This window comes from Scomber japonicus, chromosome 7 (genome assembly GCF_027409825.1).
Source record: "Scomber japonicus isolate fScoJap1 chromosome 7, fScoJap1.pri, whole genome shotgun sequence".
In the NCBI taxonomy this organism is placed as follows: domain Eukaryota; kingdom Metazoa; phylum Chordata; class Actinopteri; order Scombriformes; family Scombridae; genus Scomber; species Scomber japonicus.
In genome coordinates, this window is record NC_070584.1 from 12,725,044 (window position 1) to 12,751,648 (window position 26,605).

Sequence of the window (26,605 nt, forward strand, 5' to 3'; positions counted from 1 at the left end):
CCCCTCTCCTTTCAACCCCCTAGATGCTGGCCCTGCCCAGAATAAAATGCAGGACAACTCAGCCGGTGCTTCCACAGAAGAGAGGACTGACTGACTGACTGGCTGACTGCACACAGCAGAGCATGAGGCCGTTCACTTACTGCTTCACTGCCCCATGCTAGCTGACACACACTTGCTGACTGCCGCTCACTCTGACATATACAGACACACTCTCACTGCCTCTCTCTCTGTCTGTCGCAACCACACACCAGCTCTCTCCCTCCCATACTCACTCACTCACTTACTCACTCCCTCTCTTTCTCTCTGCCTCTCTCTTTCTCTCAGTATCACACACTCACACATACACACACTCACACACGCACAGTCACCAACACTCATTCAACTCCCTCTCAGCCACGGGTCAGCAGCTCAGACAGGCACCTTGTTCCTCTCCAGCTGGAAAGAGCAGAGCATCGCAAGGTGCACACACACACACACACGCACACACATACACACACAAAGACACACACATACTTAATCATAGTAACACACACATCAATACACATTCACTTACACACAAACAAACACATACATGCGCATCACCATACATCCCAGGACTTTATCTCTGGAACGGGAAAGAAGACTTCAGTCCAAGGAGGAGAACAAACAGAAACCAGGAGCACCACTAGAGAGGAACTTTTAAAAGTGGATTCATAAAATTACAACATTATATGAAAGGAGCGGACAAATAGAATCAAACAACAAGAGAGACGATGACAACTGGGGAAACTCTGACAAGCTGGTTGCTGTAGGAAGGCCTTCTGTCATCCCATGTTTCCCAAAGAGCAATTGGGTCATCGGTGACATCCAGAGGGTCTGCTGTGAGTGCCATTTCCCTTCCGTTCTCTCATCAGGACACCCACTCTCTTGTCATCCCTCCACTGGGACATCTCCCTGATCATCAGCATGCCTACAGCTTGCACAAGGTGCACCTTGGGAGTCTGACCCACCATGTGCAGATGGACGCCGACCGTAGCTCATCTCTATCCTGAACCTGCTCTTGGCACCATCACCACTGCAGCCTTCGCCGGGCGAGTTCTTCCCCTGCCCAGTGCAGCCTCCATTTGCCTGGCATGCTTCACCCTGCTCCTGGTCACCGCTGGCACTGCCACAGGGGCCTGTCCTCCTGGGTTAGGGCATGAACCCCTTCAGGTGCTGGCGAGTGGCATCAACTGTTCATGGACATTGGAAAGGCACACTCGCAGTTACAATCACCTAGAGGGTGACGTCCGACTACGGCGGCTTTACTCTGCCAACAAGTTCTTCCTCTGCATTGACAAAACAGGCAAGGTGGATGGCACTCGGCGGAAAAATTACGCAGACAGTAAGTAGCTGGCACAGCAAGAGTGCTTCTGTGTTCTGTAAAGTGTGTTGAGTGTCATTAAGCAGATAGGATGCCCTATGACGTTCTCACTTTTATTTTTATTGTTGGACTTTCTTATCTGTTCTTTTTTATAGTTAGTGCATAGGAATATCCTGCAGTTGTATCGCTGCTGAGCTATTTGTGTTGTGTTTAGAGCATGAGAGATGCGTTGCTAGGTAAGAAGGGAATACCCTAGTGTGGATTTAGGCTCCTCGTGGGACAGCCGGCACTGAGTTTACAAGAAAGCTGACTTGTGGAAAGACATTGAGCATCAGTTGGCAATGCAAGTTGGGCTTGGAAAAAATGCTACAGGGTCACTGGGGATTAACTTGTCAAAACTGTGATGAAAGTGCATCAGTTGTAAGTAGCAGATGTACACAGAAACAAACACAAACACAGACTCATTTATACCCATCACAGTTTGATTAGTAATTATTAATGAGACATACATTTGAAGTCTGATGTAAGCTCCAGAGAAAAGAGCTGGTTCTCTGTGTGCATGCATGTGTGAATAAGTAGTAACTTCAATCTAAAGCGGGTGAGTTTGCCTTTTGAAATGAAACCTGCAGAGGCATTCGGGCTTTCTCTGCGAGGCACTTTGCCATCACATTTTTCCGGAAATTGTGCACACGGAGTATCCTATCGTTATTGCTCTTCTTTGCACCACATTATGCCTTTCAGCACCTGCTCAGACACTTCCCAACATGATCACTGTGTTTAGTATGTGCAGATCCACATAGGTTATTCTGTTGGTAAGCCTGTAGTTCAATCTGTGGTTCAGGGACACCTGAGAAGAGGAGTTTCATAGAGAAGCTGTGCTTCTTCGGTGTGTCCATCAATGGGTGTCTTTCAGATGTTTGACCAGGTCAGATGAGCCGACTCTGGTCATGAGCTGACCTCCCTCTCCATTAGTCACTGACTGACTGACTGACTGGATGGTCCTTAGAGACGTTTATGCCTTTGACGGTAATATTTATGTATTTGGTCGTTAATGACTTTTTATACAAGTGGGTGAGTCAGAGTTTTTCCACACAGCTACTGGGGGCAGGAGCAGCTGCGGCATCCAGCGAACAGGCCAGTCAGTCTCTTGCCACTGTTTCAATAAGCTCCAAGTTGCAGACTGGATGACATTTGTTAACCTGTCGGGATTAGTCACCTGGCAGAATCATTTAAAACCACACACACTGGTAGAAATTCAAGTTGTGATGAATTATTATGGTGTTAAATTTGGACCCATGAGCTTATCCAAGCTGGGACATTATTCCTTCATATTAGAGGTAATATATGTCAGCTACCATAATAAAATATTAGTCCCAAACTCTGCTTGAATTTGACACTTCAGAAGTCATGTTATAAGAGTCATAGCAATACTAATTTGGCAACATGAGGGAATTTAAATTGAAACAAGTGTTCTTTGGAGAGAAGCAAAAGTTATGCCTGAGGACTGTGAAATTCATGCCTTTTCTTGCCATGGTCATGTCATTAATGCTTAGTTGCCTGCATTGGCTCTCTATGAAAAAGCGCAGTTCTCTTACATGTAATGTCCTCATACACTTCAGCCATCATCTTCTCATTTCCTTTGGTGGAAAGAACGATTCTCTCTGTGCTCACACAGCGCAAGGATGTGTACCTGCACCCTGAGCTGAGCACAGTGCCAAGCTAGTGGTCATGTAGGCTTAGCCTTAAATTGAACAAAATATACTTTGTGGTCAGTCTGTGGTAGCGCCTCACAATGAGACAGATCTATTTTAAGGCCATTTTGAGGTCTCACTCTGTTTCTTTGTGAGGCTACCATTACTACCATCATATCAGACTTAAAGCCTCCTGAACCAGATAATTTCTTGATACCGATACGGTGACCACGCTATAGAAGAGAGTGGGAGGACTAGCAGGAAGTTGTACATATTTAATGACAGGACACAGTGACACAGATACTAGACTGCAACATCAGCATAACGCCCACTGAAGTTAAGTATCACAAAATCATGCTTGAATATTTGTCACACAAGTTCAGACACATGCACAGACACTGTTTTTGCTTGTGCGAGATGAAGCACTACCGAGCACAGTTTAACCTACTGCAGCTCAGGTCAGGACTGTCCTCAGCCTGAATGCCCAGCAGTCTGGCCGACCCCTCCTCTGTCCTCTGTGTTGCCCTTACACTCTTGTCGACACAGCTATATTGCCCTGACAGCTCTGCCTGCTACACCCAGCCCCAACCCTCACCTCCACCCCACTCAGTTTTTCCAACCCCAACTCCCAACTCCCTCTCAGGTGCAAAAACAGTCGGAATTAGTCAACAGGCTCTCTCTGCTAATTGACGTTGGAAAATATTGTATCAATCCCAGTGGAACAGTGGCATGGAACAGCTGAAGGAAGAGGCGAGAGGGAGAAAATCTGACTGAGGGATTGTGGACAGGTTTGAAGGTAGAGAAAAATGCAAAACAGTGAGCGAGTGAGTGAATTTTTGTCAATTGGTCTTGAGTTTTAGATTATGAGAATTATAAGCTATTTGTATTACCTGCAACTATATTGAACAGAAGTTATTAAAATGCCCTTTTCAATTGTTACTAAAGGACAGACAAGATACTGAGTCTCTTTTTTTCAAAATCTTTCATCAGCAGACACAGGACTGGCTCAACCGGTATGAATAACATGTCTAAAGTGTTCCAAGAAAAATGTAACACACAAATATGTTCAAATACACATTAAAACACACAGACACTAAGGTGTCAGGTATCTGTTCCTGAAGTTTGTTATCGGAATCTGGCTTATCTGTCCTTTAAAGCGTTTGCTAATCAAACCAGAGAGATAGAAATCAGACAAGCTAAACAATGATATTATCATTTGACTACAGTCTGTGACACTAAAGACCTTAAATATAGATACAACTATTACTACAAAGCACTTAATCATAGAAGTTACTAAAATAGCTAATTGAAATAGCCACAAGAAGAGACAAAGTACATAACTTTAAGGGCCCGAAGAGGAGGGCCTCGGCATGTTTTTCTTTTGACCTATGGTAAAGTAGAAAATGATTGAGGGGAAAAACATACCCATGTGTTTACAAAAGCTCCAGAGGTACGCATCATATCCTGTCCTGGGTCATCGGTCATAGACCGCTAATTAGACAGTACTACAACACAACAGCTGTGCGGGCACACCCAGCAACCGTTTCATGATCAATTGTGACAGCATATCATGAGGTTAAGTAGCACAGTAAATGGAATACAGTACGGAATAAAGTGCTTGATATGCAGTCACTTAAGTCAAATTCAGTTAACACATGTAGAGTAATTGCAATTTTATAGCTTTATTTACAAGCCTGTGTTCTGTTTATTCATCTCTTTCTATTCCGCTTTACAAATTCTTAGGTCTTCTTGTTGGCATGCTGCTCTGCATACATATATATTTTTTCAGCCCATTTTAAAGGATGGACTGTTAAATTTTGGGTGTGTGGCTGAAGGCATCAAACACTTGTGCAGCCTCCAGGTAGTGACAGCCCATTCACCCTTAGGAAATAAGGTCACCTCACCACACCACTATAATCGCAGAAGTCACCGCGGCCAGACTCTATTCTGCCTCTACAGCCGTGTAGCTCTCACAGCCAGGGTGTGTTGTGTTTACCAAATTTCCCTTGGTGTGCAACATCTCGCTGTTTGATGTGAGAGTTTTCCGAGTTCATGAGTGTATTTGAGTTGGATGAGGCCCACGGGAAGAAAATCTTCCACCCCACTGAAAAATGTTGTGGAAATTATTCAAACTTGTTGTAGACAGGGGAAACTGTCACTCACCGAGGAGAATTCGAAAATTGGAAAAGACACAACGAGTGCTGCAGACAGATGACTTTATCCACCTAAAAGGTGTGACCAGTTTGACAGCATTGGCAGGGATGAGAATACGCAGAAAAAATAAACTGATAACAAAAACTATGTACATTTTTGTACATTTTTAGTGTGATATCCTACGCCTGATTCATTCTGGATTAATCGGTTGATTTGTAGCTTTAATTAAAGATAATTATTATTTTGTTGAAAAGAAAACAGTTTTATTATTTTATGGGAATATCAGAGCTCACCATTCTTGCATTTAAATATAGAACTTGCTCACTAATGGTTACATGCAATGTATGAACTGATACCAATCTCAATAATGGTATTTTGGCCAATAGTAATTTTTTGAATAAAAAACATTTTTTGATTAGGATCCTTTCAATTCCTTTTTTTGTGACAAACATATGTGCTAGGGTGTGCAACATGGATCAGTATATCCTTCTTGTAAACTCACTCTAGTGCAGTCTTAAGCAATTATCATTATTTTCCACTTAAGATGAGTCAGTAATATACTCACAAAGGCTCTTGTTAAAGGAACAGTTTGAAATTTTGAGGAATATACTTATCCATATGATAGTTAGACTGTGATAGATGAGAATATCGATAACACTTTCATGCCAGGGTTAGCTTAGCTTAGCATAAAGACTGGAAATAGCAAGCTTGGCTCACAAGGTCACAAAATTAAACTAACAACACCTTTAAAGTTCACCAAATAACACATTGTATCTTTTGTTTAATTTGGAAAAAAAAGTATAAAATGCACAATTTGGGTTTTTTTCGGTTTTGTGTGGGACTGTTTCTTGGCTGGGTGCAGTGACTTCCTGAAGACTTTTGTTCACTGTGAAAAGGAAATGAGCGAAGACTCCAAAAATAAACTTTACAAATGCTCTTAGGCAGAAAAAAAAAATCTTTGACAGCCTCAATGGTAAGCTAAGTTAACCGAATGCTATTCATATTGAATAAAAAAGATAAATTGAGCCAATAAGTGTATTTTCAAACATGTTTAACCAATCATTTTTTATACTAGCCACCATAATAAACTAAAACAGAAGACACATAAAATAAATGAGCACAAATCAAATAAAACCTGGACATTATAACCTTCAGGAATGTAGGACATATTGCATATACATATTATATAGATGTAACTATAGATCTGACAAGTGAGTATATATTTCTATTTGTAAATATATTTGGGAGCTTTCCATATGGATATTCTTTTATTTACATTAACATAAAATCAGACCTTGCAAAACCAATTCTCCATCAACAGCTCATGCTATATCTTTAGGCCCCAGTTTGGGGACAATAGCATTCACATGCCAAAGTGGCAGACATTACAAAATGCCTGTTCTGCGCTGTCTGCCATTTTAAAGGTGCAAGAAAGTTTATTCTGTCCTGGCCTTTCTACATCCTGATCATGACTCACCATTAATTCTGGTAGAGCTCAGACAGGGATGTGTGACTGGATCAACAGCACCAGGGCTGGAGGGGCTAAAGAGGGAAGCACCTGGCTGAAGGAAGTGCTTTGGTGTTTTGAATCGGGAGAATACACATGTTAATGAGGCTAGGAGAAGGGCTGGGGCGTGCTCTGCTCAGTATTGAGGTGGAAATTAAAGGCTGGAGGAGTGCTGGAGCGTTTCCCGTTGCTCATTAGGCATTATGTAAGGTTTCCTCTGGGTCGTCTCAACTGAGAGGGCATTCGTGGACATTTTGGATGCCAGCAGGAGGGTAAAATCCCACGAATCGTGCATTTATTATCCCCTCAATAAGGACAGTGGCCTTAGCCTGTGGGAGACAAATGAAAATTGACCCTTTGCCAGCTGTTCCCGGTATGAAGAGGTCAAAAGCTAAATAAAACATCACAGGTGTGTGCATACATGTTGAACATGCATCTTAAACCCCACGCAGTAACACAGACACACACACACACACACACACACACACACACACACACACACACACACACACACACACACACACACACTGTCCTGGGAACATTGCAGGACAAGAGTGTCAGTGTCACTCTAATTAGCCAAGCATCCCTGGTTTCTGCCACCAGGGTTTGATATCATGAATGGGCTCTAGAAATGTAGCAATTAGTAGCTAACAACCTTTACCAGTCTGGCTCCAGCTCCTCTCTGGGATTTACTGGGTTCATCAGCAGGTTTATAGAGTCTGACTTTGGCTCCAGCAGCCAATTCTTTTATAACATCCCACAGCTCTGGACATCCTGTGGGTGTGAAGGGAACACAAAAGAGAGAACTTCACAGTGCCAGTAACCAGCTACTTGGACCTTAAAGCAATTGATTCGCACTGATGCTCTGAAAAGCTTGTAAAAAACACCCAAGACAGACTCTGAATACAATGTTTAAATATATCAGTTTCTAAATTCTTGCAGGATAAAATAGTGTGAACATCATAAAGCAATTTAAGAGTGTAATACAGCAGGACTATGGCTAACACTTAAAATATTTCCTGAGCCAGAGAAAATAACCATTATACTTGCATCTATATTCCATCATTTTCCCCTGAGCAGACTATCTGTTGCCGTCCAAAAGCTACTCTGCCAATGATTTAGGTGCTTTATACACCATTGTAACGAGCCACAATTAATTACAGTATGGCAATGCAATATTGCACAGGGCCTTAGCCAAGCAGTATGTTTTTAAAATGGGAATGAAGAGTTTGGCCTTTTCCTTAATAACAGGACATTAGTGCAGTTATTACTAAGCGTGCTTTTTTTGTGAAAGGTGTAAAATAAGTATTAATTAGATCATCTGGGAACAGTCGGCCAGCTAGTCTTACTCATGCAACACAACGTTTGAAATCATTTGCCAAAAGAAATACTCACCAAGGAGCAGCTCACACATCACATCGCGGACCATACACACGCGCACACGCACACACAAACACACACACACACACACACACACAAACTGACGCAATCAGCCCATTGAGTCAGGGGTGACAGGTCTTGCCTCAACCTTAGATAGACCAAGACAGATTAATGGTTTTGTTTTGACCCTTCCAATAAAGCCTCTCACCTCCCTGCTCAAACTGAGCCAGACATCATGTCTTGGAAGGCATTTAACCACTGGCCCAGGAATAAAGAAGCTGAAAGAGAACCCCTGCTGTAGACAGGGGAAAAAAGAAACAACTTGGCATCCCTAAATACAGCTACGGCTGACTGGCTACAGGAGTTTAAAGGTTTACAAATTTAACCTAAAATCACAAGGAGCCTGGGACTGGGAAGCAATAATAGCAGGAATGCAATGCACCTGTTGCCCTAAAGACAGATATCCCCCACAGTATGATTTGGTCCAGATCATAAAGGAACTACTAAGAGTCAGTAAAATCAGGCGTGTCCGTATTTCTCACTGGTGACACTCAGGTATATCTGGAACTCCCTGCCCTTTTGTCTGTGAAACTGTAAGCTGCAGGAGCACATGGAAGCTTCATGGTGTTTGAATAGACTTTAATCTCTCTCTCTCTCTCTCTCTCTCTCTCTCTCTCTCTCTCTCTCTCACTCTCTCTCTCTCTCTCTCTCTCTCTCTCTCTCTCTCTCTCTCTCTCTCTCTCTCTCTGTCAGCCACAAACAACTCGGGCAATTAAGTAATAAAAATCCAAGTGCAATGCCTGGAAATCCATTAAGTTACAATAATTGTCTGATCTGTTCAGTTAATCAGAAAATCTTAACATTTCTTATCAAGCAGATATTGCATCATGTATTCCTGTGCTCTTATCTTAGAGCACTTTCAAAGAAGACTCTACAGTCGTGCTAGCAGCTCTATGAGGCTGTAATGCTCATTACAAAGAAAAGCAATATTTTATGTCAAATAAATATTTAATCATTTTTATCTAATGATGGCATGAGATTAATAGTCAGAGCATCAACAAAGTTAGCTTTTAAGTCCATAAATGCCTGCATTAAATTTCATGTTGATGCATACAACAGTTGTTCACTTGGAACCACAAATGTCAACATCATGGTGGCGCTAAAGGTACTGTTGTAGGATCATCCAAATCATTACTATCAGGACCATGAATTATCGTTGCAATTCATCCAACAGTTGTCGAGATATTTCAGCCTGGACGAAAGTGGCAGCACGATGAACCAACATTGCTGTCCCATTAAGCAATGCCAGACAGTATGAGACCATGATAGTGAGCCAGTAGTAGATACTATTCAATTCAACTCCATTTTATTTGTTAAGCACCAAATCCCAACAGAAGTTATCTTAAGGCGCTTTTCACATAGAGCAGGTCAAGACTGTACTCTTTCATTTATTTCAAAGTGACCCAACATTCCTCCATTGAGCTAGCACTTGGCGAAAAACTCCCCTTTAACAAGAAGAGAACCAGGCTCTAGGTGGGCAGCCATCTACCTCGGCTGGTTGGGTTAGCAGTAGATAGAACGATTAAAAAAGAAATCATTCCAGACCAAAGAGGTAGTGAGTATAATGAATGACTTTGATTGTGTTTCATACAGCTAGAAGTAGAATATAGCGCTGAGAATATGCAGTTCAAAGAGTCAATCATAATCATACAGAAGCTGACACTATTGCAATTTATAACTCGTAAATATAACAAACTCTTAAATTCGAATCTTAAACCCCCAGTCTGGGATTGGAGTACTCACATGATCTGCATTCCATTTATAGTCCATATACCAGCAGAGTTCAGAGTTCATATTTGAATATGGACCGTGCACAATCTAGTACATGGGTGGCAACTTAAAAATGCAAACCATATGGGCTGACGAATAGGTGAAAACAGGGTACATCTACTATCTCAGATTGAACCGTAAACGACGTGAGTAATGTTGGATTTTGACGAAATTTGAATAAAAGCAAACAATCTGAAAGTGTTTTGTTCTGCTACGTTAACAGCCTCCATGCTGTAGTTCTTGTGCCTTTAAGAGTGAAGCAGAGAAGTCATTATCTGGACTGAATAACTGTTTAGCAAACGCGTTTCCTGAAAGTAGAAGTAAGATAATTGATGCAAATGTGGCTGGCTAAAAACAGCAACTCAAGTGCAGGTCCGTGCATACCAACAGGTTGAAACCATACAGCTTCTTCTCTGAACTGCATTACACACATCCACCCATACCTGCTTTTTATCTCTAAGGCTATTTCACTAAACGAATGCGAGCAGGATGTGAGTATCGTGTCAGAACTCTTTGAATGTGTGCGTACGTTTAGAATGCATGGGCCTGTGTTTATGCTTGTGCCATTGCAGGAGCATGAAGTGGACCCTAAACTGAAAAAGATGTGCGTTTCCTCTCCCTAATGGCTAATATGAACCAGACCTTACCTTGCACTCAATTCAGATGCACGCGTGTGTGTTTGCATGCGTTCTGACTAGTGCACATGGGTGTTGTCTGGAAGACCATGCTCCTCATTAGAACGCAGAGGGTGGCACGAAGTGATATTGTTGAGGCAGTACAGTCCACACCGTACATCACTTTTTACTCTCAGGCTAATTTTTGGTTCTCAGACAATAAGAAAGTAGACATAAATTTAAAGAGTCATATACAGTATGACATTGGCTCTAGATAGATAACTTAACATCTAATTTTGGATGACTCAAGGAGATAAAATCTAGGTTTTCATATTAAAAGTGGACTGACACCTCTGCTGCTTTAAGTCTGCAGTGATCAATAACATTTAAACTCTTTCACCTTCATAGGCAGAGGCTGCTCTGGTGTAAACCTCTTGTATAACCCTCTATGTATGTTTGTATGCTCATATCATTCACTATCATCCACTTGTCTCCTTCTTTTTGTCTGTCTGCCACTTTCTACCTATCACCATCTCTCTCTCTCTCCTGCTGTCTCCATTTCCCCTTCTCCTCCCCTGCAGTGGATAGGATTGAGGTCAGGGCCCTTTGGCCAGTGGAGCAAGTGACAGCTCTGACAGAGCCCTGATTTCGCTCTTGTGCCTTCTGTCACCTCCCTGTATGCTCATCTCATTTTAATAATGTAAATATGGGGCAAGCTCAGGCCACAGAGAATATTCTGTGTCCTGGTGCTCACTCACTGTAACCTCACTGCACACCTGAGCCACACATGCACGCACATGTAGTTGGCAGTACTCTCCAAACTGAATCGGATCTGCTGTTGAATATGAAACTAGCAGAGAAAAACAGTAAACTTCTAAAGTCTTCCAAAAAAGATACCACAGTCAATAACATGAAGAGGCAAAGCGGATGTTGGATGGATAATGGGAACGATTCACCTCCAACAAGACAGTTTCATGATCATAGAATTGGTCATGTTAGTGTTAAAAAGTATCATGCACTGACAATATGACACTATGTCCATTTAATTTGGGTTTAATTTTCTTTGACAAGGGAATTTGGCCAATTTGAGACATCCGTGCTGCAAAATTGGATACATCAGTGATAAATCCGAATTTACCAGGTGTAATTGCGATTTGGATATTGACATGAAAGCGCTTTACAAGCTGGAAACTTGTTATTCTAGACAAATTCAGCAAGTTTACTGTTTATCTACAACTTGATTTTGGAATCAAGAGGCATTAATAGCTTCTAAAGCTAACTAATCTTTTGGAATATTGGCCAGTGTAAATTCACTGTGGTTTTATATTGGTTTTGTTCATAGATGACTACTCGTCTTAACTGGGTGAAGAGGTTTCTGTCGAGATCTCAGTGAAGATGAGCATAGGAAACTGTAAACAAGGCCTTTGTTTTCTCTTGATTATGTTTCCACTCAGAGTGGCTAAGTCTGGTCTGGACAGCCAACCAAACCAGCCACAGATGCAACACAACAGCTTACTGCAATTTAGTGGCAAAGGGGTATGACCTCAGTATAATGTGGATCCCACTATCCTGCCTGCCTCTCCCTGGGTACCAAAGCGCAGGAAACTGCAGAAGCTGTGAGTCACAAAGCTCTCGGCGGGCAGATCTGCTCGTAACTGTCTGTGAAGCCTTTGATAGCTTGCCGTTCGCTTGTTATGGATGTGATGCATGATTTGGAGGCAGTTTGCCCTCTCCTCTCTCCCTCCTTGATTAAAGAAAAGGCCTCTTGTCGGTAAGATTGTGGCCCCTCAGAACCACACAGGCACAGACAACCAAGCAGGACGCACACTGTGGGCTTCGTTAACCTTTTTCACCTCTGCTATTCCTTAGCGTCACTACACCAGTCCTCCACCACTCACCCACCCTGCGGGTTGTCCTCTAGTGTTACCTTTTTAGGCTCGCTTGCCCCCACCATGCTCATAAATTTGGGGTTTGATCAGTGGAGGGTCTTTGCCCTCTGATTCAGCATCCTGGAGGTTCCTAATGAACTGATTGATGTTCCATTACATACAATCACAGCTTAGCATGCCCAAGGAAATTAGTGCTATGTACCATGGAGTGCATGCTGACAGGACATGCAGGTACACTAATTACTGCCTAATGGGGAATGTATGTGTGTAGTAGAAGAGATTTCAGTGCTGGGATCAACTTTAACCTCCTAGTGGTCTTAGTCCAATTGAGATTCTTTAAGAGCTTTGTCATTGTCTTTCACTATACCTTCCTCTTTCCACTGTATCATTGACTGTAAAAGCAGTGTTCAACCACACACACACCACTGCCTCCCCACATAGATATCTCCAGATGTGGATGGTGATTCTTGAGTACTGGGCAAGTCTGTCTAGGGATAAATCAGAGAGACTAATCTGTCCTGTGAGGAGATGGAGGGTAATTGGTCACATTTGACCCCCGGCCTTGTGGACTGTGGGAACGCAGGCTTTATCTACCAACGGTAATTGGCTAATGAAACACTTCCGCAACTCCTCCACTAGATTGTCATCCACCAGTCGGGATAGAGTGAGGCATATTTGTGTATTTGTGTGGCCTGCACAAGTGGCCAAGAGGCATGTGTGCAACTGAATATGTGTGTATGTGTGTGAGTAGTCTAGAGAAAATGGCAGGATGCGGAACTCCCTGTGGCCATCTCCAAAACATTATCAACTGCATCAGTCTTATGACGCCTGCAGCATACCGATTCATCGACAGAACACACATTAATGGCTGTGTGGTTGCCATTACAGTTTAAATGTAGACTTGAAGAAGGAATGGTTAATGTAATTCAAATTAAATCTTTGGCCTAAGGCAGGGCTTTTTGTGTGCTGCATGTTGTGTAGCTACATGATTGAACATTTAGGTCATACTCACAACACCAAGGTCTAGAGGTGATCATCAACTGATGCATTGCAGTCAGAGCTGTGCATCATATTTTACTGAATTTTTCTCCTGTTTTGTAGTACTTCTGTGCAATAATTTATCTGGGCAAAGTCATGCCCACATCAATCGAAAGACAAGAAAACCAGGGTGGGGAGAGTGAGGTGTGGAGGTGGGGGGTTTACTAAGAAAAAAAAGGCTAAAGTTACGGTGGTGAGACAATGTCTCTGAGGTCCCATCAAGTGAGCCATTCATAGATGCAGGTCTACCAGTTTGTGGAGCCAGGGAGACACTCCGATAGAGTGGGGCCCAGGGTGGCCTTGTCTTTTTGTCCCAAGCTGACCCCTGCTCTCCTGCCTGGCCTCTGCGCCCCTCACCTGGCCTGTCCCAGCGTTTTGGTAACAGGATACCTGTAATTTGCTCTAATGGCCTTTGAAAGACCTGGCTGGGCTAATCCCTGGAGTACTTCTCCCAGCAGCACCGTATGAAAGGGTGGGGGTAACAGGGCCGAGCGCGAGTCCTGAAAGAGGACCAGCCAATGGATTGTGTGTGAGAGAATGTCACCCCTTGCGGCCGGTGCTTGGGCCGACGGAGTGTGGGAGTCAGCTTTCAGCAGATCACCACCATGTGGCTTGTTCACAGGCTCAAAAAACTGTAGACCAGGGCCTTGTAGAGAAGTAGATTTACTGCTTTACACCTCCCTCAGTGGCTCAGTCTGCCAGGCAGGGGGACAGGCAGAAGACCAGCCTGTATACAACTTTGAGAGCGTGCACTTCTCTAAAAAGTCTCTCAAATTGATTCCAGATTCCTTTCATAATTTGTACCATGTTCTTTATCAATGACATTTTGTCATTTAGTAATGGAAGAGATTGGTATCCCTGAGACAACTGTATACTACACCAAATGCCTTTCACACTACAGTATCTCCAAATAAGTGTTATTATTGGTTTCATTAATAATAACAAGAACCATTTGCTGAATAAAAGTTGTTGGATGTGTACATTGACTGATTAAAAAGACAGGGGGAAATAATGTTATCAGTTTCATCTGCACTCTCATCCCTCCAGAGATTTTAATGGAATGTGGGAACGGCAAGCGATATGTGGGCAAAACCAGCCCTCTGCCAGTCTTTTCTCTCTTTTCTTCCCATCCTTTCTATCCATGGTCCTTATTTTTTGACTGGGCGGGTCACATCGTGTGTTGTGTAAAAAAATGCACAAAGACAACACACGCATGCAGACCAGTATTCCTGTGTCCTACATCCTCAAGGTGAAGAGAAAAGTTATAGCCTATTCAAATGACCACACACATGCACACTGTGTGTACAGAGTGGTTTAGAGAGTGACAGCATGTTTATATCTGTGAAAGTTCAAGTGTGTAAGAAAGAAAAAAGAGGGTGCAAAAATAACCCTGTTTCTTATTTCCTTTTCTGTTATTTAAATGATGTGTGTTTAAATTTTTATTTGATCAAAGCAAACATGAGTTGACTGTCCATGAACTCAGAGCTAAATTATATTTAAAAAAAACACAGTTCAGGCTTCCAGACAGTCTGAGTTCATTTGAGGAAGAGAATCAGATCTCAGAGCCAGGTTACTCGTCATGTTGGCTTGGTCGTGTTGCTCTGTCTAATACATGGTGGCTGATCAGAGTGAAGGCTGGACAGTTCATTCACTTACTTAGAATTTTTCTTAACCTTCATACCTTGTTTTTAATCTTCTTTCTTCTATCGCAAATACGATAAAAAAAACCCTGAGTGTAATCAGTGTCTGCCTCAGTCACCCTTTCAGTCTTGTTCTTGTGTGTATGTTTTCAGAGCTGACATATCTCATGGCTTTGGCAAGAAGTGAATAAATCATCCCAGTCCTGTGAGAGTTAATAGGTATGATGCATGTCCGGAGACCCAGAGCAGACAGGCCGGTAGGGAGGGAGAGGAGGGGGTGACCCAGGCAGGGAAAGAACCAGACTGTGAGAGACAGAGAGAAAGAGAGAGACCAAGTATAGGACAGAGCTATAGTGGAGTGAGGGACAGACGGGCAATGAAAAGCAAGCAGGCTGGCAGATGGGAGACAGGAGGAAAGAGAGAAAGACAGGTACAGTATGAAGGACGGGAGGGAGGTGCTGCCTGTAGAGCAACAGCTGCCCTGCTCTGCAACAAAGAGCCACTCACACACAGACACATACCATTGCACACAACACACACACAACACACACACACACACACACACACACACACATAGACCAAAGCACAAATCGTCTGCTGGAACAGTAGAACTCTCAGAGTGGCAGTCACAGCCTCTGTTAATGAGACTGTAAATTTTATATTGCTGCCCAGCACTGGTTGGTCCATTAAATCAACCAGGGTATTGCATCATATTGTGCCTGATCACACTTATTCAAACAAAAATAAATGTCATCATGTCATCGCTATGTGTGTGAAACATTGTGGACAGTGACTCAACCATGGTGTTTTATTAATGAAAGTGTAGCAAAGCCTCCACTTTTCTCCCTCTACATCCACTCTCCTACTTTAACCAAGTCAGTTTACCTTCACTTTAATCAACATAGTTTCCTCTGACCATTACCAATATGTTAAGTGCACCTTAATGCCCCCACAAAACAAAAAACAGGGTAAAAAGTTTAATGGTTCTATAGGTTAATAAGTAACTCCAACTCACGTTCGAGAGCTGAAGAACATTCAGTGATGGAAATAATATATTCTAACTTGAAAGAAATGTCAAATGATGGCCATACGTTACAATGACAGTAAACCTCAAATAGTAAGGAACTGAATTGTAAGGTACATTGCATTGCATTTAATGTACAGTGATGTAAGTGTTATCCTGTCTGGGCACAGAGAGTAATATGATCCAAAGACTTCATTTCATAATGTTAGTATGGGTTAAGATCAAATCATTACCGGGCATAAAATCACCGTGGCACCCCAATCAGTGATATCAAAGCAGGAATGTTGCCTTTAAAAAGCAGATATAAAACAACTGCTGTGACATCACTCATTTGGGTGTGGCCAAATGAACGATAAGTTTCAGTCTGAAGAGCGGTGTCATATGATTTCATGCTTTATGTAATTTAGTGATGATAAATAATTCTATTTTGTGTAAGTGGAGTTCCTTGCAGATCATTTATGTTGTGTGTTGTGCATGTGTTTTTCACTTTAGTTCATCAAGTCCATAAACTACAGTGCTTCAAGATCAATCAGTTTTCAGTTATATGAAATCTGTTTTTCTTGGAAATCTTTCTGTTGATTCTGTTGATCGCCGAATTGTTCTCTGGAATACATAAAAGTATATCCTATCTCTTATCTTGATGAAGATAGTCTTGAGTGTCACAGACACAGTGTTCACAGATAGTGAGACTATAATATGTGTTGTCATACTTTTTATTTATTTATTATTTTTATGAACTGTACAGTGTTTACTATCAATCAAGCTACAGCAAAAGATAGAAAACCTGTGTCTTATTACACTGACAACCTGTCGAGCACCTATCTTGAGTAAATCCCAAAGACCGGTGGCTTGTGTGGCTGCAGGAGATGAAACACAACCTGGTGCAGCTGCTACATGATAGTAGAAGTAGCACACAGGTGTAGGAGTTAGCTAGTATGCAACAAAGAAAATATAATATGAATTACTTCTTTAAAGGAATATTCAGTTGATTTCCCATTATACCCATCTGTTAGTCATCAGTTAATGTGTATTGATTTGCATTAGACCATAGCTCAGAATAGACACTGTTTATTCCCACTGAAGTCCTTTTAGTGGGATTCCACATCATCTGCTAATCAAGGGCTCTGTGCACTTGATGGATTTCTCCCAGAGGTCAAAAGTTTGGTTGATAAAGTATACCCCACCAAAAGAAATTCTCAGTCAACCACTACAGTCATGGTTCATCAGGACTGTGTTTACTCTAGTGCTTCACTCAATTTGTGTGTGATTGTGAGTGTGTATGTGTGTGTGTGTGTGTGTGTGTGTGTGTGTGTGTATTGGGCTGATTTGAGCTGTTCCTCTCTGTGCTTTCCTGATCTGCCCTGTCATATGCTCACCCGTACGGATGGAAGGGCATAGGGATAATGGAAAAAGACTGTCCGTATATCTTCTGCAAACATAAAAATGCTGCTATTTTGGCATTCTGGTGATGGTGCACTTAGCCCCAATCACACTTGTAAACCTTAAATATTCAGAGCCACCTTAAAGTAAAAGTAGGTATAGCTGTAGCTCAACTGTCACTTTTAGTGCATGAGTTTACCTTCACAACAAACACTTGAAATGATTTAAAATGTCATTTATAAGGGATAAGACTACACAATAATATTTAAACTGTAAACTATTTAACCATACCAGCACACTGTGTTCCCTGTAGACGATCTCTAACCGTCTCAGCAGCACTGTCATATTTCACAGAAAATTGGAGATCAGCTTTCATATCAGCCACTTACCACAGTGAGATCATCACTGACCCACTATCACGTGCCACACAGCAGACATATCAGGCTCTTAGTATATGAGGCTCCTGTCAAGGCATTCCTTCATCTGTCATCCACCAATCAATATAAAGTGTTTTTCTTTCATTCACATAAAGTATTAGGAAGGTAACAGGCATGCATGAGTTTCAGACCCAATCTAAAGTCAATGGAACCAGCAGTGACAGTATATCTTTCACAGCATGTTTGAAAAAGAAGGAGCACTAAGCGTTTATCATCTATATGTTCAGTGTGACCTCAGCCATTGCAACAGAAGCAGTAATTCGGACACACCTTTTGTCTTGGATTTGATCAGTCACCACATGCAGTGTCATGATCACACCCTGACAACATTATGTTGTCAGGGTGTGAACAATAACCTCTGCCCCAAATCAATTTCATGATTGTGCTTTATTGCCTAAGTGAAAGGGCAGTGTGCAATCGTTTATGTTTTATTTGGCTGCCTTTCAATCTGCAGGTAAAACTGACCCAAATGACTTTTTTCCCTCTTTTATGTGAAACAAATCACTTTTTAATTGAAGCATATTCAGAAAAATCACATGCAAACAGGAATTTCTGTTGTGTTTTATATATGGTCTACTGTATATTCATGTTGTTGTCGTACATTAGAAAGCCTCAGTATGATTAAAACAAACTAGGTCATATGAGACCATACCTACAGGCAAAAGGGCCACTTTGAAAAGGGGGAAAAAACTTCCATCACAGCCTTCTCCTTACTGCATCCCACTTCCTTCACAATATTTCTCAAGGAACTCTCAACACAATGAATTGTACCTGTGGTAATTACAATGCATAACTTTGAAGAGTCTCTTCTCAAGTTATACATACAACAAGTGACAAAAGTAGCTACATAGAGAATGTCAAACCCTGGTTGCTTCCACTCCTTCATACCTCAGATTAATTGCTGCTAATCTGACTCCTAAAATTGCAAAAATGGTCAGACACTGGTTCCACCATTGGCAAGCAGTTTTCAGACACTGTTAAAAGGTCCATCAATCACTTCATATGGGGCATACTGAAGCAGAACTGTGTGACATGTGTGACAGACAGAGAGGTGTCAGGCCTCAAAGGTTTTGTAAATCAGCATCCATCAGCACCTGCAACACTTGAAGCTATAATGTTGGCTTGTTGCAATTTAAGCATTTGAAAGCATATTAAATGCTTAATTTAATGTCTAGTTGAATATGATTGTAATGACAGTGTAAGTTGTATGCAGGTTAAACATTTCCTTCTGAAATTAACTGAACAAAACCATCCTTCAAGCCCTTGCTAATCATTGGTTGGTATTTTACTGTACATTAAAGGGTTAATGTGCAAGTTTCCATATCACACCACCTGTGAAGGCCTCCAATACAGCGCCTGTTCTCATGGTAATCTCTCAAGGTGTTTAAAGCAATAGTGAGTGATGCAGCCTTTGTCTGAGTTGATACACACAGGCGGCTGCTTCGCCCAGTACCAGACCCTTCGAGGGGGTCATGGCAGATCAAAGGTGCTGGTCACAGCCATTAGGCCCGGCAGCCCAGACCCGACATGAAAAGCTTGTGTTTTGAAAAGGAGGGCAGAAGGAAAAAAACAACAGGGCCCTCTTCGTTTAAAAAGCAAGCAAACTGTGAAATAATTGAAAAGGTATGTCAATCAAGAGCAGGAGCACAGCGGGAACTCCAAGATTCCCAGGCTCTGCTCTGGTCAAGCACTGAGCCATGGAGGGCTGCTCAAGGGGGCAACCCAAGAAATTAAAGACCTGGGAAAGGAACAAAAAGAAGACAGGAGGAAAGGGGCAGACAAATCTCTTTTTCTCACTCTCTCTTTGCTCAGTCTTTCACTCTTTTCTGCTTTAAATGTGTGATGGAAGGAACCATTTTTCCACACTTTGCAGAGCCCTATTCAAAACCCTTGGTCATTAATAAGATCTTGTCTAGCTCTTCACCTCTCAGGTGAGTAACAAAGACTTATTGGGGGGAGCAGCCATTGGAAGCACCCGCCCCCACCACTGAAAACCCCATCTTAAAACCAGCACCTTCACCCTGTACCCGCTCCCTCCTCCTCCCCCATACCATGAGTCTGACAAAAGGGAACCCCGTGAGAGTGTCTCTCTCTTTCCTTTCTGCCTTTTTTTTTCCAAGGTCAGAAAAGGCTTGAATGATCTGACGATGGGCTAACGTCCAAAAAATGGGCTACGGAAAGAAAAGAAAGAGTAAAAAAAAAGACTGGGTAAAAGACTTTTTCTGTGCTTTTAAAAATCCCATAGAGGAGAAATAAATAGCAAGTCCACAGTTGACTAGACATGTATAGTGCAGGATTTGCTTGTAATGGCAGCTTGAGCTTATTGACAGTCCCAGCCAAAACATGTCAAAGGTTAAGAGATCTTGCCAATTGCAAGTGGGAAGCCAAAAGTACCTTTTTCATGAGCTCAATAGGGCCATCAGTTGATACTTGCTCAGCAGAACACGGCGAAGAAGTGACCCTCAGTTTCCAATGCAACTCAGGAACAAAGAGTTAATTTGTCTCCATTATTTCCTCTTTCTTCTTTCTTATTTTGATATTGTTCAAAAGATCTAAAACATCTCTTGAATGAAAATTATTTGCAATTTTCAAATACTTTAATTTTCTATCAACTTAGCAAAGAGACTAAAATAAGAAGTTTAAAATAAGCAAACTACATATTCTGGCCTGTCTGTTTAAATAAAATTGGTTCTTAATTGACACCAAAGCATATGTGATATTAGTGATAACTGCACTAAACAGCACTTAAAATATGTTAGATGGCACAAAGGACCTACATTTTAGTTGGTCTTACGTGGGGACATGAGTGTCCAATTGTGATATGTTGCATTGTTTAAGGATTTTGTGAAAAACGAATCAAATCTCTGAGCAGCTTTTAAAAGAGATTTATAATAAATGTTCAAAATGAAAATGTATCAACATGACAGTACATTTATGCACATCTGAAACCTAAACTCAGCATAAAGCCTTCCAGTGCAATGATTTGAGCAGTTAGGAAACCCCTCTAATAGCTTGAAATACCTCTCTCTGATTTCTCAGGCTTTGCACACAATGGCATGACTTTTCAAAGCGGGGACTGTGAGTTATATGGATCTAACTGGCCTTTATAGATGTGTGGTCAAGCGTCCAGAGCCCAAGTGATTCCTCGAAACAATGTGAAATCCCTATTTCATGTTCTCAGATCTTTTATACCTGCTGCTGGCTGCTACACCAGCACATATGAAATAACATGTAAGGTACTTATGAGACCTAAAGAGATAAAGGAAATAGGTTAGTTAGTTGAAAATGAAAATTAGAAACCTATTGCAACAGCTATGACCCAGAAGAACCCTTTTTATTGGTGTTCATGTTATAAATGAGGTTATTCTGTAAACCTAACAACATATTTTGCTGCACTTTAGTCTATTTTCTAGTAGTAAAATCTGTGTTTTAAACCTGACATGTTAAAGTAAAGGAAATGTGACTGCTCACACCCAACTCCTTGTAATGTGTTAGATGTGACAAACATGCTTCCAACACACCTACTGTGCTTGGAACTCAAAGCAGTAAATAATGGCAAATACTGCTGGCACCACTTTCAGGCACCAGCGGTTTTCATTGGCCTGGACTAATCCCCCATAAATCCTTGCAGCGCTCCAATCACCAGTCGGGCCTCAGCTAATTGCTTATGAGTTTCTTGCACGCTCCAGGTGCCACCATAGCACACCCGGTGTTTGTAAACACAGCTCGTAAAAAAAAAAAAAAAAAAGAGAGAAGAAGAAGAAGAAGGAAAAAAAAGAGAGAAGGCTGCCATCAAAGTGTTAATGTTTTCTCGGAGGATCAGAGGCAGCAGAGGAATGATGTGGGTGCAGCTGGGTTGATACCTGGATGGACTCGACTGAGGCGCTCCCTCACTTCCCTGCAGCTGAAGTGAGCAAAGCGAGTGCTTCATTTACACAGTGCTTCATTTTCCTGTCAGAGAAGAAAGACACTCAACAGGAGTTTGTGTTTGTTTACCTTCCCTTTGTTTTTAGTCTTTGTGTCCATGCTTAAAAGTAGATGATCTCACTTGGTAAGCATGACTAGTGATATTCCAAGGTGAAAAAGAAGTGTTTTTTAGTATGATGGGAGTAGCAGATGTGTGTTTTTCAGTTTTGGATTCCTTCAGATGTGCCCTTTAAAAGACAAGCAGCAATAGTATGATCACGTTAACAGCTGTCCACTAAATAATGTGTTGTTAAAGGCAGCTACAGCTATTAGATACAAAAATGAACCCTGTATACCTGACTTATTATTTCAACCACAAACACATTAAGTCGAGCCTTTACGCCAAATTCAGTGTTACCTTCCTTTTCGAACAAAAATGCTGGAATTGCATAAATAAATAGGTGGAAAAAATGGCAGTGCAGGGGGAGTAGCACCTGTGTGTGCGTTTATTTTTCATAGCAGAACAGTTTTAACCAGCGTGACTGTTCAGGAACTCAGTCGCTGCCCTGTTCAGGACTTGCGGTTGTACCAAAGCAGCTGGGGATCAGTTGGGTGGCCAGTGGTCCACTGCTGCTTTTATGACTCCATTTCCTACCACCTCTCGGTCACTCTGTCCCTCAGCACCTTGATCCGGTGCTGTGTTTACAGCGTCTGTCCAAAGCCAACAATCTGTTTTTCACAAATATCCAGCAGTGCCTAAATGACATGTTTTCGCTGCATAAACCTAGTTTTCAAGGGCGTAGAAAGAAGATTTCGTGCTCTGATCAGATAGCAGGCCACATCAGGGTGCTTTTGAAGGTACAAGTGAAAAGTCATCCAAACGAGAGCTTCTTATCCTTTAATTAGCTCCTATTCAGGACCCTGCGGTAAGCCTTCAGGTCATCTCCAAAACATCTCCCTGTCGTAGCCATGACAATGGGTGCGTGCCTTTATTTTTGTATGCACACAAAAACCAGATCAAGAGTGAGCCACATGGGACTTGTTTGCAATCAGTGCCCAGAGGAAACAATTAGCCCACAAACTTGCCAGCTTATTCATGGGGTGAAGAGAGTTAGAGAGGCTGCTTAAGTGGCCAGCAGACACGGGTTTTGTGTCCCTCAGTAAACAACATTGGACATCATCAGGGTGGAGTGTCACATCTGGAGTCAGAACGCTGTGCAGGCTCAGACACGGTGTGTGTGTGTGTCTGTGTGTGTGTGTGTCTGTGTGCGTGTGTGTGTGTGTGCGTGTGTGTGTGAGAGGAATATTATGTAGTTCAGGGAGGATACTTGTGCACTTGTAAAATTGTTCAATTCAAGCTTTTATGAGAAAATAATGATAATTTCCTGTCCTTTCTGATATGATCCAACTTATCCTGTTGTTCTAAATTCTCTGAGCTCGGCTGGTCTCCTCACAAAGGAAGCTCTCTAAGGGCCAGTTGTGTGTGTGTGTGTGTGTGTGTGTGTGTGTGTGTGTGTGTGTGTGTTTTCTCTTGTCTTGGGCTCTCTCCCCAGAGCATATGGCTGTCTGGTATCCTAATCGCTAATGATAGAGTAGCTTTTGATGGGGAAACTCCCAAAGCTAGATGTTGCTAACCCAGACTCTTGTTCTCTCTTTTATTTTCCAGGCCTGATGGAAATCCGATCTGTCAGTGTGGGAGTTGTTGCCATCAAATCTGTCAGCACCGGGCTGTACTTAGCTATGTCCAAGAAAGGCACGCTCTTTGGATCGGTGCGTATACAACCTGGCAACATTGTTTCACGGGGTCAAGATGGGAGGGCTGGTAAAGGAAGGGGGGAGCGGGTGAGGTATATATGTATAGGGGTCTTAAATGAGTGCCTACCCAAACATGTTTGATTCTGCTTAAGTGAAGAGAAATCTCAGGAATCTTCTGTTGGAAAGTCCAGAGAAAGGTCAGAGTGTTGCTATCAATCATGTCTGTACACCTGGGCCATGGTTGATGATACCTGCAGCCTGAGATGGCTTGTTCCACTGTCAAAATAGATAGCAGAGAAAAGAAACCTAACCAGCAATGACAAAGAGCCAGCTGGGCTCCCTTAAAAGTCTTTGCGTGCCATCTGCCAATTGCTGTTTTGTACAGCAAGCTTTCAGAAGTATTCACCCCTCTTTGTTAATGTCAGCCGCACATCAGACCTGAGGTGTGTGGTGTCTAGCTCATGAATTTACATCTTAGAAGAGGAGAAATCAGGGACAGGCAATCAGTCAGCGAGCAGTGATAAGACAGATGCCTTCAGCAAGCTACACAGTAAACAAGACATAGATAGACCCGAGGACTCATACCTTTACTAAAGTCTGAATCCTCCCATAATGACAAAAAGACAGGTGAATCACGTCAGGCTCATACCATCTTGATGCTATCACAGCCTCATTATGGCAATGAGATAGTCATCTAGAAAAGGGAATGCAGCAGAATCTCTTGTCACCTCAGTATCTTTCAAGACTCTCAAGACTATCTGATAAGAAGTGGTAACCATCCATGGAAAGTGGCTTTGCTGAGTACTGACTATTGTGTTACCTTTACAAATCAGTACATCTTTAGTCAAACTGGTAACTTGAGTTAAAAGCTGGACAAGACAGAGGATTTTTAACATATTTTAACGTGGATGTAGACTTTAAAAAGTAGCTTTTTTAAATTCACATCTACATTATGTTAACATTAAAGGATCAGTTCACCCAAATCAGAAAGAATTGTTTTCTCACACAGTCATGCAGATAGTTTTAATTTTATCTTCCAAAGATTTCATGATGAAATTGGTTCATGCTGCTCAATGCATGAAGGAGTGACATTCAAAAACTCTACAGCAATGTGTTTTTCCAGTATCAGCCACCCAGTTACTCAGAATATCTCACAGACCTCATTGTGATCGGTTTCAGAGATCCATGAAAACGTAACTGTGAGGTCTGTGAATTATCCTGAGTAACTAGAACACTGTTTCTGGAAAGCTGCTTTGCTGTTGGGGGATTCCACCTGTCATTCATTAATGTTTTGAGGAGCACAAATGAAAACTTATTGACCATCACTGTACTGGATTGATGAAGAAGACGATTTAGAGATGGATATCTCAAAACCTCCAACAGATTAAGGAGAAAATGTTTTAATTATTTTGATTTGATTGAAGCAACCCTTTACTTCAAGTCCAAACACTTCCACTGTGGTATTTTCAAGACAAGCTAAATACTCTGTGATGGAAAAACTCCAAAACAAAACAAATTCCCCAATAACAACTAACTGGAAACCTGGAAAATATTTTACTGGAACAACACCCATTAACTTTTGTTCACTTCTTGGAAGTTGGCTGAGTATAGTACAGCAGAAATAGCAGTCAGCCATTAAGTTTAGCTAAACTCACTTATACTAACTTCTATGTCTTTATTTATAGGTGAAATACAACCCGAGCTGCAAGTTCAAGGAGCGTATTGAGGAGAACGGCTACAACACATATGCCTCCCTCCGCTGGAAGCATGGCGGCAGGCAGATGTTTGTGTCTCTTAATGGGCGGGGGAAGCCTCGGCGAGGTCACAAGGCTCGACGAAGACACCCATCAACTCATTTCCTGCCCATGCTTCCGTCCTAGCTGCCCAAGTCTGAACTCTGACCTGCAACTGTGGCTGGGTCACCAGCCACCTCACACTAGTGTTCTAGCCATGATGGCAATCTTTATTTTTATTATCCCATCCTCCATTTCATGTACTACATTTTCTCTAATAGTGGCCGGGGCCTTTATTTACCTCAATCACAGATGGTTATCAGGCCTTTATTGGAAACAGGCTTATATTAGAGAGAGGCCATTATTTCTAGTTCCCTTTGTTTGATAAAGCACATTATTTTCTGATCTTCTTCTGTTTGCTCTGTCAAATTTTTGTTGCTGCATTACTAGTAATTACAGTAATCCACTTAATCTAACATGCAGAACAATACTTTAAGTTCCACCCACAACATATGGCAGTGCACCACTTGTAGCATACAGGTAGCATACTCATAGACGTATGCTTGTATTAAAATATGCGCCATTATCTCCATATTTAAACCATATCACATCTCCTCCATCCCCCTCCCCTCTCTGTGTAAGTTGGCATTGGGTGATAATATGTATATTGTTGACTTTATTAAATAAAAGCAGTGGGAATATATTCTACATTAGAGGTCTCTGCATGTACACATCGAACTGGAGTGACATTGAGGTAACTACTATTTAACTAGCATGCACATTATATAACAGGCACCATGAGTTTATCCATCCTTTTTTTCCCCCCGGCCAGTATTTGGGGCCTGCATTTATTTACTTGTGTTGACCATGGCCCCGGCCGTTATTGGAGACCCAGCTTGTAATTGAATACTGGCCACTGTTAGAGAAAATATGGTAAATGTACATTTGTTGAGGTTTGTAACATTTGTAGAATTAGAATAATTATATGTACTTTTAAGTTATTTTCTCCGTTTTCTAATGATGTTCGGTAATAAGGTTCAACACAGTAGAGTTATGCTATCCTCAGGCTTCTGTCTGGCTACAGTATCTGTCTGTGTGACTCTGTATGTACATGGAAATTTTACAGGATCATCTGTAAAGCTGTTTTTGGGTGACTTTAAGACAAATGACAGCAAAACCCATTTTAGATGTTCAACTAAAGAAAAAGGAAAGTATGTGGTGCAACACAACACAGAAGTGATATTTCTTAGTCTGAAAGGGCTTATTACTATTAAAACAAAAACAA

General features: G+C 41.8%; 1 protein-coding gene across 1 annotated transcript; it reads left to right on the forward strand.

The window, feature by feature from the left end:
* The first annotated feature begins 990 nt into the window (after nucleotides 1-990).
* On the forward strand, nucleotides 991-25,467 carry fgf22 (fibroblast growth factor 22). The gene is made up of 3 exons (XM_053322381.1): nucleotides 991-1,363; nucleotides 23,499-23,602; nucleotides 25,273-25,467. Exons 1-3 carry the CDS (start codon nucleotides 991-993, stop codon nucleotides 25,465-25,467), a joined length of 672 nt encoding a protein of 223 aa, XP_053178356.1.
* The last annotated feature ends 1,138 nt before the right edge of the window (nucleotides 25,468-26,605 follow it).

Excerpts from the sequence above, each read along its gene's own strand:
- fgf22 (XM_053322381.1), top strand. The coding sequence starts at position 991 with ATGTGCAGATGGACGCCGACCGTAGCTCATCTCTATCCTGAACCTGCT. Across the intron at positions 1,364-23,498 it reads GCGGAAAAATTACGCAGACA|GCCTGATGGAAATCCGATCT; the intron begins GTAAGTAGCTGG and ends TTTATTTTCCAG. Across the intron at positions 23,603-25,272 it reads AAGGCACGCTCTTTGGATCG|GTGAAATACAACCCGAGCTG; the intron begins GTGCGTATACAA and ends CTTTATTTATAG.